The sequence below is a fragment of the Rhinolophus ferrumequinum genome, chromosome 23 (genome assembly GCF_004115265.2).
Source record: "Rhinolophus ferrumequinum isolate MPI-CBG mRhiFer1 chromosome 23, mRhiFer1_v1.p, whole genome shotgun sequence".
NCBI lineage: Eukaryota > Metazoa > Chordata > Mammalia > Chiroptera > Rhinolophidae > Rhinolophus > Rhinolophus ferrumequinum.
Genome location: NC_046306.1, coordinates 20428637 through 20442006, shown reverse-complemented (window position 1 = coordinate 20442006; position 13370 = coordinate 20428637). Strand labels below are relative to the sequence as shown.

The following is a 13370-nucleotide window of genomic DNA, read 5'->3' as shown; positions in this document are numbered from 1 at the left end:
TACTTTCTCTTTAATGGCCATTTAGTAGCCTACTGTATTACTACTAGTATTACTAGTTTTCACCAGGTTTTTTTTTCATTGTTGGGCTTTTGGGAATTTTCCAGTTTCACTAGTATAAATAGTGTTCTATAAACATCTCTTTAGTAATTGCTTTTCTTTCTTTGGGATTATTTTCTTGGAGTGTGTTCCTCAAAGCTGTGTTTGCAGATGAAAGGGTATAAAATTTTTTATGGCTTTTCTCAGGCATTTCCCTGGCATCCACTAAGATTGTGCCGATTTCTTGTCTGTATGAGTATCTGTTTTCCCAGGGCCACTTAGGCATTAGGTTTATTTTTTTTTAAATCTTTGCTAGTTTTTACAGGTATCTAATGGCACATTGGGATGATTTAATTTGGATTTATTTAATTGATTGCAAATGGTACACCATGTGCTTTAGCTTTTAATTATATTCTGTCTTGTAACGTTCAGAAGTATTTTATGTGTTAGTCTTATCTCTCCAACTAGATTGTATAAACTATATCATATAACCTTGAGCAAGTCCCTTTATCTCTATGACTTTGGTTTCTTATCACTAAAATGAGGGGGTGATAATCTCTAAAATTCCTTCCATTGTTAGGGTTCTAAGTGTCTTTCTCCCCTCTAGCTCCTGATCCAGTACTGAGAACACCCTGAGTGCTCTGCAATCACTTCTTTTACCTGTTGAACACTTTTTCTCCAGAGTTTCAGGCAAATAGTTTAAGATTGTAAATATGATCGTGTCCTTCTCCTGCTTCAAATCCTACAATGTCTTTCCATTGCTCTTAGGAGAAAGACCAAGTGAAGAGTGAAGAAAAACTTCTATTCATATTTCATATTTTAGCAAAAATATCTTCCTCAGGGAAGTTCAAGTCTTAGCTTAGAATTACTAAGTATAACCTTGGGCAAGTTATCTAATCTTTCTGAGCCTTGATTTTCAAATCCATAAATGAGAATGAAAATAAGGCCTACCGCCTAGGATTGTGGTAAGGACTAAATGAAATAATACATATAAAGAGTTTAAAGCAACATCTGGTACATAGCAGGTAACGCTTGAGCAAGTAGTTCTAGGAGAAGGAGCTGCTCAGTAACTAATTGCTGAGAGAGAATGAACAAATTAAGAGACACATGGTCATGGAAGATTCTGTGGGTAAAAGATTTCTTCCTTTCACTAATTAATTCATTAAAAATTGCCTACAATGTCCTAGGGATTGTGATAGGCCCTGGGTAGCTGCGATTTGAATAGATGGTGAAAAATGGAGTGGCAATTTTGAGAAGGGAAGAAAGAATTTGAGTAAAATTCAGCTCATGGGAATAGAAAGAAGGTAGGTTAGGAGAGTGATGGGTGATAAGCTTAGACAGGTAGTGGAGGAAACCCAGGTGGTGGGCCCTAAAGTGTAGAGCAGGGAAGTTGTGACTTGGTCCTGTGCATAAACTGGTAAGATATCTGAGGATAAATATATCTGATATGCTTCGTGATATTTGGGCTTCCCTTTCTGTTGCAGAATTTTGGGGCGACATTGCCAAGGAATTTTATTGGAAGACTCCATGTCCTGGCCCATTCCTCAAATATAACTTTGATGTGACTAAAGGGAAAATATTCATTGAATGGATGAAAGGAGCAACTACCAACATCTGCTACAACGTACTGGATCGAATTGTCCACGAGAAAAAACTTGGCGATAAAATTGCTTTTTACTGGTAAAAACATCTCTTACAGTCTGTAGTAGATAAAAAGTCACCCCTCACATTTTTATAGTGTTTCATAGTTCATAAAGTACTTTAAAATCCATGAACTCATTTGATACCTACAATAACCTGGTAGAGTAAGCAAAGTATCAATATCTCAGATGAGAAAAAATGCCTCAAAGAAATTAAATGACTTAAATCACATAGATAGCATGTGACAGAATTGACATTCAAAGCCAAGTGTCCTGACTTCTAGTCAAGTGTTCTTGGCTTGTAGTTGGAGAGGAAAATGGGGAGAAGGTAAATGGCAGAGAACAGGACTGAGTAGCTTTCTTTCTCATTCTTGCTTTGGGAGGAAAATTGGTATTGGATTTTTCACTACCACCACCACGGCTGTCATCATTACCTTTTATTGAGCTATATGCCAGACGCTGTGCTCAAGTGCTTTACAAATATTATCTCATTTGATGCTCACAACAACCAAGAATGCATTATTTATTTTCCTCATTTTACATATGTGACAACTGAAGTTCTTGACTTATCCAAAGTCATACAGCTAGCAAGAAGCAGGGTTGAGTTTCAAACCCAGAGAATATAATTCCAGAGATTAAATTTTTGACCATGACACTATCCTATCTCTCTAATTCCTTACATTAGCTTCTGAAAAGCTTTGCAAAATGGGTATTCTTAGCTCCATTTTACAGATGAAGAAATGAAGCACAGAAGGATTGCACAGTGAATAAGGTCATAAAGTAAGTGGTAGAGCCAGGATTAAAAACCAAGTTTATCTGACTCTTTGCTTGTAAAACTAGGCCATGCTGCCTTCCCAGCAGGAATTTTCTAAGACCCCCCTTCGCTTGGCAAAATTGTTCTGTGGGAGGTATTAGCGTACGAAACCCAAATAGGACCTTCAACTTCCAGTAATTGGGGTATTGCTTCTGCCACGACCCATGAGCACTCTGAGAATTGATCCTATTATGAAGTGAGCCAGTTGGAGCAGATTAGATGTTTCATGGAAGAGTTAAATTGGTACTCAGTCAAAATTTTGCCTAGTTTGTGTGATATATTGAAGAGCCCTAACCTGAGAGACAGGAAATTTAGGTTCTCATTCTAACTCTGCCATTCACCTACTGTGTAAATACAGGCAACTCTCTTGAGAATCAGTTTCGTCTTCCATAAAATGGGAATAATAATTCCACCTTTGTCTTTCTCCTTAAATTAGTATGAGAGCCAAATAAGACAATGTGAAAACATTATTTATTTATTTATTTGAAAACACTGTACAAATGTGAGTGGGTCTATTATCACATTGCCATTGCTCAATTTGCTGTCATTATGCCACTGAAACTCCTGGTCAGTATGTCTGTTTAGACTTTCTTTAGCTCCTGCCCTGGACTTTATGTTGAGCTCTAGCTGACACTTGGCCCCACCTCTTAGGTTCCTTAGGGATCAAAAAACCTTTAAAGATCTGTACAGGAGATGTTTGTGTCTGAATTTTTTCTCTGGTTTGAGATAATTCAGGTGCATGGTGAAAGACAGAGAAAACACAAGCCAGAGTTGTTCAATCACAGGCCAGAGTTGTTCAATCACAGGCCAGAGTTGTTCAATCACTGGAGATTACTCCAGAATCCTGAGGCCCTTCGTTCTAGTTCCCCATCATCCATACCTGAACAGGCTCCAGAGAGCCTTTCTTTTTCCATTTGTAAAATAAGGGGAGTAGAGTAGATCAGTGTTTTCCAAAGAATGCTCCAGGAATCACTGATTACTAGAGATATTATTAGCAGGGTCATCTTAATTCATGAAACAAATGAGTGTGAGAAATACTATATATTAAATTGCCTTTCATTTGATTCGCAATGTATATTAACATAGTAAAGGCTCTAAGAAGTCCTACAGCAAACACATCTGACTAATTTTGTTTAACATGGAATTTCCCAAATTTATTTGATCCCCAAACACTTTATGCAGCATGCTATTAACATCGTAAGAAGAAATAGTCCATGGAACACTAATTTGAGAAGTGCTGGATGAGATAATTTCTACCTTTAATTCCAGTGCAAAATTCTGCAACTCCATAACATAACTCCATCTTCACTCCATTTTTACATTGGTTACTTAATCAACAAGAATTGTTAAAGTCGTTGGGTGCTTAGCCCTTTGTAGGTGTTGTGGATACAGGGGTAGAGGAGTGGGAGACAAGTTCCATATGGGCCATTATTATTCAATTCTTTTATGTTTACAGTGAAACAAATGCAAACTACAAATAAATCACATTTGTTATAAGAAAGTAAAGTACAAATATGCCAGATATGTGGTTACTTCCCTTTGTTACCTCCATATTTTAAAATAATATGCTTATGCTGATATTTCTTCATCTTTTTAAAGAAAATATTGACTTCCTATTATGATAGATGAGAATTTAATTCTTGTATATTTCTCTAACTTCTTTCTGTCATTTTCCCAATATAGTTATAGCTCTGCTTTTTGTGTTAATTTAAAACCAGTGTTGACGTAAGAGTAATATAGTATGATTGCATTTCCTTTTATGTCCAGATTTTTGTTTTCTCTGAAGCTAAAAATTGCCTGCGATTTTTCTTGCACTGTTTGCCTTTATCATATATTCAGTATTTTGCAAACTCTCTATCACGTGATTTATTCTATGAAGTCCTCCTTTCCCCCCAGAATCCTTTGTCTTGGAGCCCCCCTTCTTCCTGCTCTAATTTTTATTAATATTATTTAAAAATGATATCTTTTCAGTGATTTGCTCCAGTTGATATACTTCTTATGGAGCCACAGTATGACTCTCTTTTCAACCTAAACTGTCATTTAGAGAACTATAGTGGCATTAGCAAACCACATTTGTATCTCATTCTTTGTTTTGGGGCCTTTGTTTCTTTGTTTTTATATACTGAAATAATCCATAAAGGAACTAGTGGTGCTGTTAGGAAAGTACTCCAATTAGCCAAAATAGAACCATATTAAGGAAGAATTTGGCCTTTTACTTTTGGCTTGACACATTATAAATGTTCATGGAATAATAGTATTTTTAGAACTCGAAGCAACTGTTTAGAGTCTGTCTAGGCCAATTCTCTTTACAGATGGGTAGATTAAGGACCAGAAAGGCTAACTGATTTGCTTAAGTGTCATATACTGCGTGGAGACAACTGAAACTAATCTACAGATATTCTCATTCCTAGTCAACTACCATATGATACTACTTCACCAGATGATACTACTTCATATTCTAGTTGTCCAAATTTGGCTTTGACAATAAGAAGAAAAATTAGACACATTAGCCATAAATTTAATTTAAATTAATTTTCTTAAAAATGTTAGATAAAATGTGTTATGAGGTTTGAATGGCCCAGACCCTGGTCTCATGGAATTTACGTTCTATTTGCGAAGACCAGATAGGCCTATATAAAACAGCTTGAAAGCAATTATGGGCCAACTTCAAAAAGCCACTACATGAAAAGTTCACAGAAGGGAGAAAGCATTGTACGGAGGAAGTATAACATAAAAATTCGGAGGATGGATTTTTGTGTCAAACTAACCTATTTTGAGTCCTGTTTCTGCCATTGACTAACTGCATGATTGTGTACACATTATTTAACCTCTTTGAGCCTCAGTTTTCTCAACTGTAAATGTGGATAAAAATAGTTTTTATCTCATGGAGTTGTTAATTGAATAGGATAAAAAAAACATGTGTCCAACTCCGGCACATTGAAAGCATTCAATAAAATTAGCTACTATTATTATTATATTGGGACAGTGAGAAGACCAAGTCTCTCTGGAGTAAAGGTTTTATGCAGGGAACAATTCATTCATTCAGTAAGTACTTATTGAGAACTTACTATGTCCCAGGCACTATTCTGAGCAAATGAAGTCCCTGCCCTCAGGAAGTTTATAGTCCAGCTTGAGGAGACAGACAATAAACAAACAAACCAATAAATATATGACAGGTAGTGATAAGTGCTATAGATAAATGCAGAGCAGCATAAGGGAAAAGGAATGACAATGAAGAATGGGGATTGATAAGGGATGAACTCTCTGATAAAGGTGACGTTTGTGCAGAGATCTGAAGGGAATGGAATGTGCCATGCAGATAGCTGGGTTGGGAAGGGAAAATATTCCAGGTACATGAGCAAGTGCAAAGACCCTGAGGTGGGAGTGTGCTGCTGCCTGGTGTATTTGAAGAGTAGCTAGGAAGTTTGTGTAGCTGAAGCAGTGTGAGCTAGAGAAAGAGAGAGGAGTAGGGGATGAGGTCAGTAGGACACTAGATCAGGTAGAATCTCGAAAGTCAGTATAGACTTTTGGGTTTAATTCATCGTGAAATCAGGAACCACTGGACAATCTTGAGCATAGATGTGACATGATTTGACTTATATTTAGAATCTGTCTTTTGTTGAGAATAGGCTGTAGAATGGCAAGAGCAGAAGCAGGGAGATCAATTAGAAGCCTACTTTAGAAACCCAGGTGAGCAATGATGATGATTTAGAACATAGAGGTAGCTTGAAAGAGTGGGGGCTGGCTAGTTGAGGGGACACTTGGGGACAGTAGGGGATTTGGGGGATTAAAGGGTTTATGGGGAGAGGGTGGAAAGAGTGGTTAATGGCTGTTATTCTGGTGATTAATACTAGCTGCTCAATATGTCGGTTATTCCAGAAGAGGACCCCAGTCTCCAAAGTTCAAGATATTTGGTATAGTCCGTTCCTTCCACCATTTGCTTTCAGTTGCGTGTGGCTGTCATTATCTGTGCATCACTCACCCCTCATTCTCAACTGAAATTACCCGCTGTCTTTACATAGCTCTGGGCTATTATGCAATCCTTCCTTAGAAACTGGAGCTTCTTTGAAGCAGGTGACTTTAGGAGTGACCTTAGGATAGAAGCTCTGCTTTCAGGATCCTTGTATGCTCCGGAGTATGAATTCCAGAGTGTGATATTTAGAACTCTCCAGATCCCTGTGGGGTATGTGTGAGTAAGTGTATTTGAGAAGGATGGTTGGGAAGGTGAGGCAAACTCATGTTCTGACAAGGAGATTGTCAAGGTGACATGGAAAGCCAGAGCCCTAGAATGTACTGTCATCGCATTCATATCCAAGGACTCTCTTAGTTACCGAGGTCCTTGTCCTGAAGTTCATTTCCATGATATGGGAAGGGAAGGGCATTTTTGTCCTCCCTCTAAATCTTCACTGGTTTCACAGCAGGTGTGTTTACTGATTAAAATATCCTTGGTAAGGAAATATACTCATTTGAGAAAGAAGATGGCCTCAGATCATTCTCTTCTCTTCTCTGGGCCTTCCCTTTTAGGAAGGGGTGGAGATGAACTACAGATACTCTGCAAGGTGCCTTCTGGCTCTGCCATTTCAGGATTCTGTGATTGTTTCTAAAGAGGAAGTGGTTTGTAGAAGTTCTGTTGCAAACTAATGACTATGGTGCTCAATAGGCAGGCAGGGCTTCTGTTGAACTGGTGAAAGAAAGGAAGAATTTTTGATGGTTTGGGGTGAAGGCACTGGGGAAGAGAAAGAGTCTGGTCCCTTGCCTGGGGGAATAATATTGCTGGTAGCAAAAGCACTTTAAGCTAACGGGAGATATGCGGGGACATAACTGGCGCTGGGAACAGCCTTTCTCCACTTGAATTAGGTGGGCAGATTGTGGAGGAGGGCTGGAGGATTTCATGTTTAATGTGGATCTCTAATCTGCTTCTCTCACTTCTCCGAGTTTCACAACTCTTTACTCTTTAAAGAACCCCTCCCTAAAGGAGTAAACATGAGATAAGTAGTCTGTGCTGTCCAAATAACTAGTCACTGTTTGGAAGTACGTGGGATATGAATCATAAATGTGTAATAACAATACTATGTTACATATTAATATATTATTATATGTACTAATATTATTATTATATGTACTAATATTTGTACTAATAAACGTATGATAAATGGAGACTCTTGAGACCTGATTCAGTGTCCTGAGCTCCATGTCAACTACCTGAGTTTGTGTCTAGGCTGACTTCTTACACCAGTGTGTTCATAAATATTTAATGAGGAGAATGGCTTCAGATAATGCTGAACCTTCTTTTTCCCACCTGTAAACTGTGGGGGGTGAACAGGACACTTGCTGAAGTTACTTCTGGTACTGACTTTCAGAATTTCTGTCACAAATGTAGAGAACTGCAATGGTAAGGCAGCCGGGAGAGGTTAGAGGAAGGGGTGGCCTTTGAAGAGAGCAGGTAGTCAGGGGTGGCCATGGATTCTTGCCTTACAGTAGCCTCACATTTACAACAGTAAATACCGAAGGCATGGAGCGGAATTTGGTATGGGAGAGAGCGGGCCCTGGTAATGATCCTTTGAACCTCAATCTGAGAATTTGAGCCTTTCAGTTCCTGTCTTTTGAGGTTTAGTCCACTTCCGATACAAAGCAGGAATAGTAGCCCCAATTATCTCCATTTCCCAGCAATCCCCATAAGTGATCATTCTGATTCTGGGACTATCAAGACCACAGAATTTACTCACTGCCTGTCCTGTTATTGGGCAGCTCTGTGACAAGGTTCTTAGCTATACTTCCTCCCCATAACTCTTTCCCGCACTCTATTCTCTTCCCTTGGTCTTAGTTATATTCTGGGTCCACATAGAGCAATCCTATTCTTTTTTCCCATAAGACATCCTGTCAGATACCTGATGGTAGTTATGATATCCCTTTGCCAGGCTGCAGGTAGAATTATAGACATTTGAATCTAGAAGATGCCTTGAAGATCATCTGGTAATTTTCAGGTTTTTTTAAAAGCATTAGAACCCTTTTATTCAAATAAGATATTATATGTATAGTGATTAACCGGTGTAGGCTCTGGACTCTGCTTGGGCTTCAATCCCTACACTTATTAGTTGGGCAAGTTCCCTCACCTCTTTAAACCTCAGTTTTCCCATCTGTGAAATGAGAATAATAACAGTTCCTATGGTATGACTGTTGTGAGGAATAATTGGAATAATCTGTGTAAAGGGCTTAAGGCTTGGCAAATAGTATGTTAGATATGTTTATGATTATGCCAAAGCCCCATACCTAAAACAGATAAGAGCAGAGCTGATCTGATTGAAGCATGGATGGGAGGACCACAGCCATAGTCTATTGGTTTCTTCACCTTGTCACTGTGGTCCCTGTGAGACATGTGTGTGGAACCTCTAGGGATTTGCAAAACTCAGTTTGAACACCCCTGATCTAGTCCGGTGTTCTTGTTTTATGGATACTGAGTCAACATTCCCAGGTTCCTTGTATGAGGTGGTTCTCTGAACAAGTCCTTCATCATCCATATCAGTCTCCTCCAGGCGTATTCTAGTTGGCCAATATCTCTCACTAAGTATTCTAGCTATGGTCTGCCTTGGACGGGGAGTTATTACCATTCTTTGCTCTGACTTTACATATCTAAGATTACATCAGCCCTAATACGGCTATATTCTATCACTTCACTTACAGTCTCCCATAATACCTAAGACTTTTCTATGTATTCTAATAGTAAACTGTGTCTCCTTGGAGCGGTACTTGTATATTTGTCCCCTTGTTTTTTTGAAACCTGGGTATGGTTCACAGCAACATTTGACAGATGAGGAACTTGAGGCTTATAAAGTGGAAGTGACTTGGCCAGAGTCACGTAGCTGATGTAACTTGTTCTGGAGAAGAACACGCACATTCTTTGTTGTAGACACAATGCTTCTACTTACATAGCCTTAGCTTTTTTGACAATTTGTCACTTGTCCAGCCAGTAGTTTACTTAGAATGTTTAGGGCTGGCTTTAGAAATGTCGACTACCACTTATAATGATAATTTATAAAGCTCAAAACATTAAAGGGCAAGCCTCAAAGAAATAATGTCCTCAGCTGAGATATGCTCATTCATCTATTAATTAAACACTTTTTTTTTTTTACTGACTATTATTTGTTGTCTGCATACTACCTTGAAAATAGTGGATGGAGGGCACAGGGCAACAAATAGCAAGGGAACCAGTACGGAGGAAAGATATGATAATGAAGGTAACAGCAGTGGTCATGAAAAGTAGTCAGATTTTGGAATATTTTGAAGGCAGAGCCAATAGGATTTACTAATGAACTTGATGTGCAGTATAAGAGAATGGAGTGCAACTGGAAAAAATGGAATTTCCAGTAGTTGAATTGGAGGAGAAACTGGGAGGAGAAACTTTGGGGAAGGATCGGGAATTTGTGTTTCATACACAGCGATGTAAAACTGCAGCTGTGACAAGTGCTAGGGAGCCAATGAAGAATTTCAAATAGAGGTATGACATACCAGAGTTACATTTTGAAACGATCACTCTCTTGATCATATATATATATACACACACATATGTATGTATATGTGTGTGTGTGTGTGTGTGTGTGTGTTTTAAAGAGCTTAGTCTGAGGATCTGCAGGCAGAGGTCCTAACCATTGCTTCGTGACCTTCAGCAAGTGATGGCATCCTTCTGAGCCTCAATTTCCCAACCTTTCAAATGGGGATAGCAAATCTTGTCCTGCCAATCTCAAAAGATTGCTATGAGGACTAGCTGAATGAAAGATGAGAAAACACACTAAAAAGATTTATTACTGTGAGGTGGTGCTAATACTCACTCATATATGTCACGTATGTCCAAGGACATGTTCAAGACTGGCAGCCACATATGACATTTCTGTTCTTCCAAAATGCCCTTCTTTCCTCTGACGAATACTTAGCCTCTTTTCTCAAACTTGGCTCAAAATCCATCACTTCTAGGAACTGTTCCATGATTGAACCACACTTCCATACTTATTTCTTTTTTTTTTAAAGATTTTATTGGGGAAGGGGAACAGGACAGTGTGTACTTCCAGGCCTGTTTTCCAAGTCAAGTTGTTGTCCTTCCAATCTTAGTTGTGGAGGGTGCTGTTCAGCTTCAAGTTGTTGTCCTTTCAGTCTTAGTTGTGTCGGGTGCAGCTCAGCTCCAGGTCCAGTTGCCGTTGCTAGTTACAGGGGGCACAGCCCACCATCCCTTGCAGGAGTTGAACCGGCAACCTTGTGGTTGAGAGCCCACTGGCCCATGTGGGAATCGAACCGGCAGCCTTAGGAGTTAGGAGCATGGAGCTCTAACCGCCTGAGCCACTGGACCGGCCCTACACTTATTTCTTTTTGCATTGCTTTGGTGATTTCCTATTTCTGCATTTCTTGTTTTTGATCACTGTCTCCCAAGATTGGTTTTAGGAGGTGTATGGTTTAGATCTAATTAAAGATTTTAAGCTTATGAAAGTAAGGACTAGCCTCTCATGCCCTCCTTTTGTGATTTGGCAAGCAGTAGGCACTGAATGCTGGCTGGCCACTCTGGCAAAAATCATCCATTTCCATTCCTCCATAACTTGGGATTTTAGTAGGTAAAAAGTTTTGAGATGGAAGAGGGGGCTTTAATTTACGAGCCTCTCTGGCTTTTTTTTTTTTAACCTACAAAATAAAATTTAAACTAAGTATTTGGGACCCTTTATATGAGCCCTCCCTAATCTATGTTATCAATTTTTAAACTTTTGAAGCATTTCTTAAATTTATAGAAAAGTTACAAGTACAGCTCTTTCTCAGTTACTGCAGCCTGCACTTAGGTATAGATGAGAGAGTGGAGCCAACACACCAGTGGCCCAGAGCTGGGATTGTGGCAAAACCTCAGTGACTCCCATGGAGACCCTTCAAGATATCCCGCCTCGACCAAGAGCTGAAGCTGACTGGTGAATATGGGCTCTGGAACAAACATGAGGTCTGGAGATCAACTTTACTCCAGCCAAGATCCCCTAAGGCTGCCCGAGAGCCGCTGATGGATGCCTCCATTTGAAGGTACCCTGCTGTGGTGACTTATCTGCATCTGGTGCTGGATGAGGGCAAGATGAAGCTGGATTACATCCTGGGCTTAAAGATCAAGGATTTTTTGGAGAGGTCTTCAAACTTGGCTTGGCCAAGTCCATTCACCACACCTGAGTGCTGATCCGCCGTTACCATATCAGGGTCCACAAACAGGTGGTGAATATCTGGTCCTTCATTGTCCTCCTGGCCTCCCAGAAGCACATCTACAACTTCTCCCTCTGCATTCCATACAGGGAGGCCTCATGAAGAGGGAGTACGCCAAAAAGGGCCAGGGTGGAGCCGCAGCTGGTAATGACCAGGGGGAGGATTAAGTCCGCCCATCTCCTCCTGGACTGGTGGATTGTCTAATTTTCCAGTCAAATAATAAACAGAATCAACACTTTAAAAAAACAAGAAGAAAAAGACAAGTTGCAAGTACAATACAAATAACTTTTTTTCTGAACCATTTGAGGGTAAGATGCGTCGACCCCTGAATACTTGAGTGTGTATTTCCAACAAATAAAGACTCTCCTATATAGCTGATTTTGATAAAACAACTATCAAAATCAGGAAATCAATATTAATACACCACTACCTTCTAATCCTCATACTCCATTGAAGTTTTTGCCAACTGTCCCAATAATAGCCTTATAGCAAAAGGATCCAGTTCAAATTACACATGACATATAGTTGTCATAATCTTTTTAGTCTTTTTTAATCAAGAATAGTCCCTTAGTCTTTACTTGACTTTCAAGGCCTTAACCTTCTATCTTTTCAATCTTACAGCCAACAAAATGCAGCTTAAGGTCTAAACTGAATTGGTTGCTATTTTGTTTTATACCAATGATTGAGATTTTTAAAAATTTCATGCATATTTCATCTGGGACCCCCAGAGTTGCCAATTTAAATTTTTACAAGGAAAGGGTGTTTTTGAAACTATAAATATCAACTTACATCACTACTACTCAATTAAAAATAAAAACAAATTTAACTGCATAAGAATAGGCAGGACATAACAGCATATAGTCTTTTATATCAAATATATTTAGCTTTATGAAAAACACCACTGAGGGATGAAAATACTATTTAGGATTAGCATTGGCCTGTAGATTGACCTGTGTTTTTCTGCTTCTGCATCTAAGCTAACTAACATTGTTTCCCTCTCCCTGAATTGGTGTTTCTTATTTGGGCCAGTCTAAATCCTGCTTATTCTTTAAAAACCATCTGGAATGTCATCATCTTTGTGAAGCTTTTCCCAATTCTCACTTTCCTATCCTCTTTTTTTGCTCTCGGCCAGAATGAATAATAAAATCTAGATCTAAAAAGAACATTTAATGAAATATTCCCCTCATTTACAACTGAGGGCCTGAGAAGTGAAGTGATTTGTAAAAAGGTCTCATACTGTGAGAAGTAGCAAAGCTTGACCTAAAATCCAGATTTCCTGACTTTCAATCTAGAGCTTTTTCCCTGTCCATTCATTTCCCTGTCATTACAGCATTCCTGCCGAGGGGCTAATAAAGGTGGTAATAAAGGTGGGCCTAGAAGAACAGCATAGCTGAGGTTTATCACTTAAGGTAGTGCCAGACCCTGGAGGAATTCAGGACACAGGGCCGAACAGTATGAACTTTATGCATTAGGCGTTGGGGAGCCTGGAATTTTGAAACAGAGAAAGGACAAGAGAGTATTACAGAATCTTAGACCTAGGAGGGCCTTAGACGTTATGTGTTATCTCTTTGGGGATGAAAGTCTTTGAGAACAGCCCTTATCTAGGGTTTTAAGGTCTGGTCTATTTATTAAAAGCCTTATGGTTTTACTAGCTGGGAGAATCA

The 13370-nt window shown here is 39.2% G+C and overlaps 1 protein-coding gene and 1 pseudogene across 1 annotated transcript in view; both read left to right on the top strand.

Annotated features, from left to right (window-relative positions):
- The window catches only part of ACSS2 (acyl-CoA synthetase short chain family member 2), a 46717-nt gene that overhangs the window by 3089 nt on the left and 30258 nt on the right, over window positions 1–13370 (top strand). The window contains exon 2 of the mRNA XM_033094894.1: window positions 1521–1716. Coding sequence (XP_032950785.1) covers window positions 1521–1716 — 196 coding nt within the window. The remainder of the gene's footprint in view (window positions 1–1520; window positions 1717–13370) is intronic.
- On the top strand, window positions 8003–11873 carry LOC117016232 (40S ribosomal protein S9-like; annotated as a pseudogene).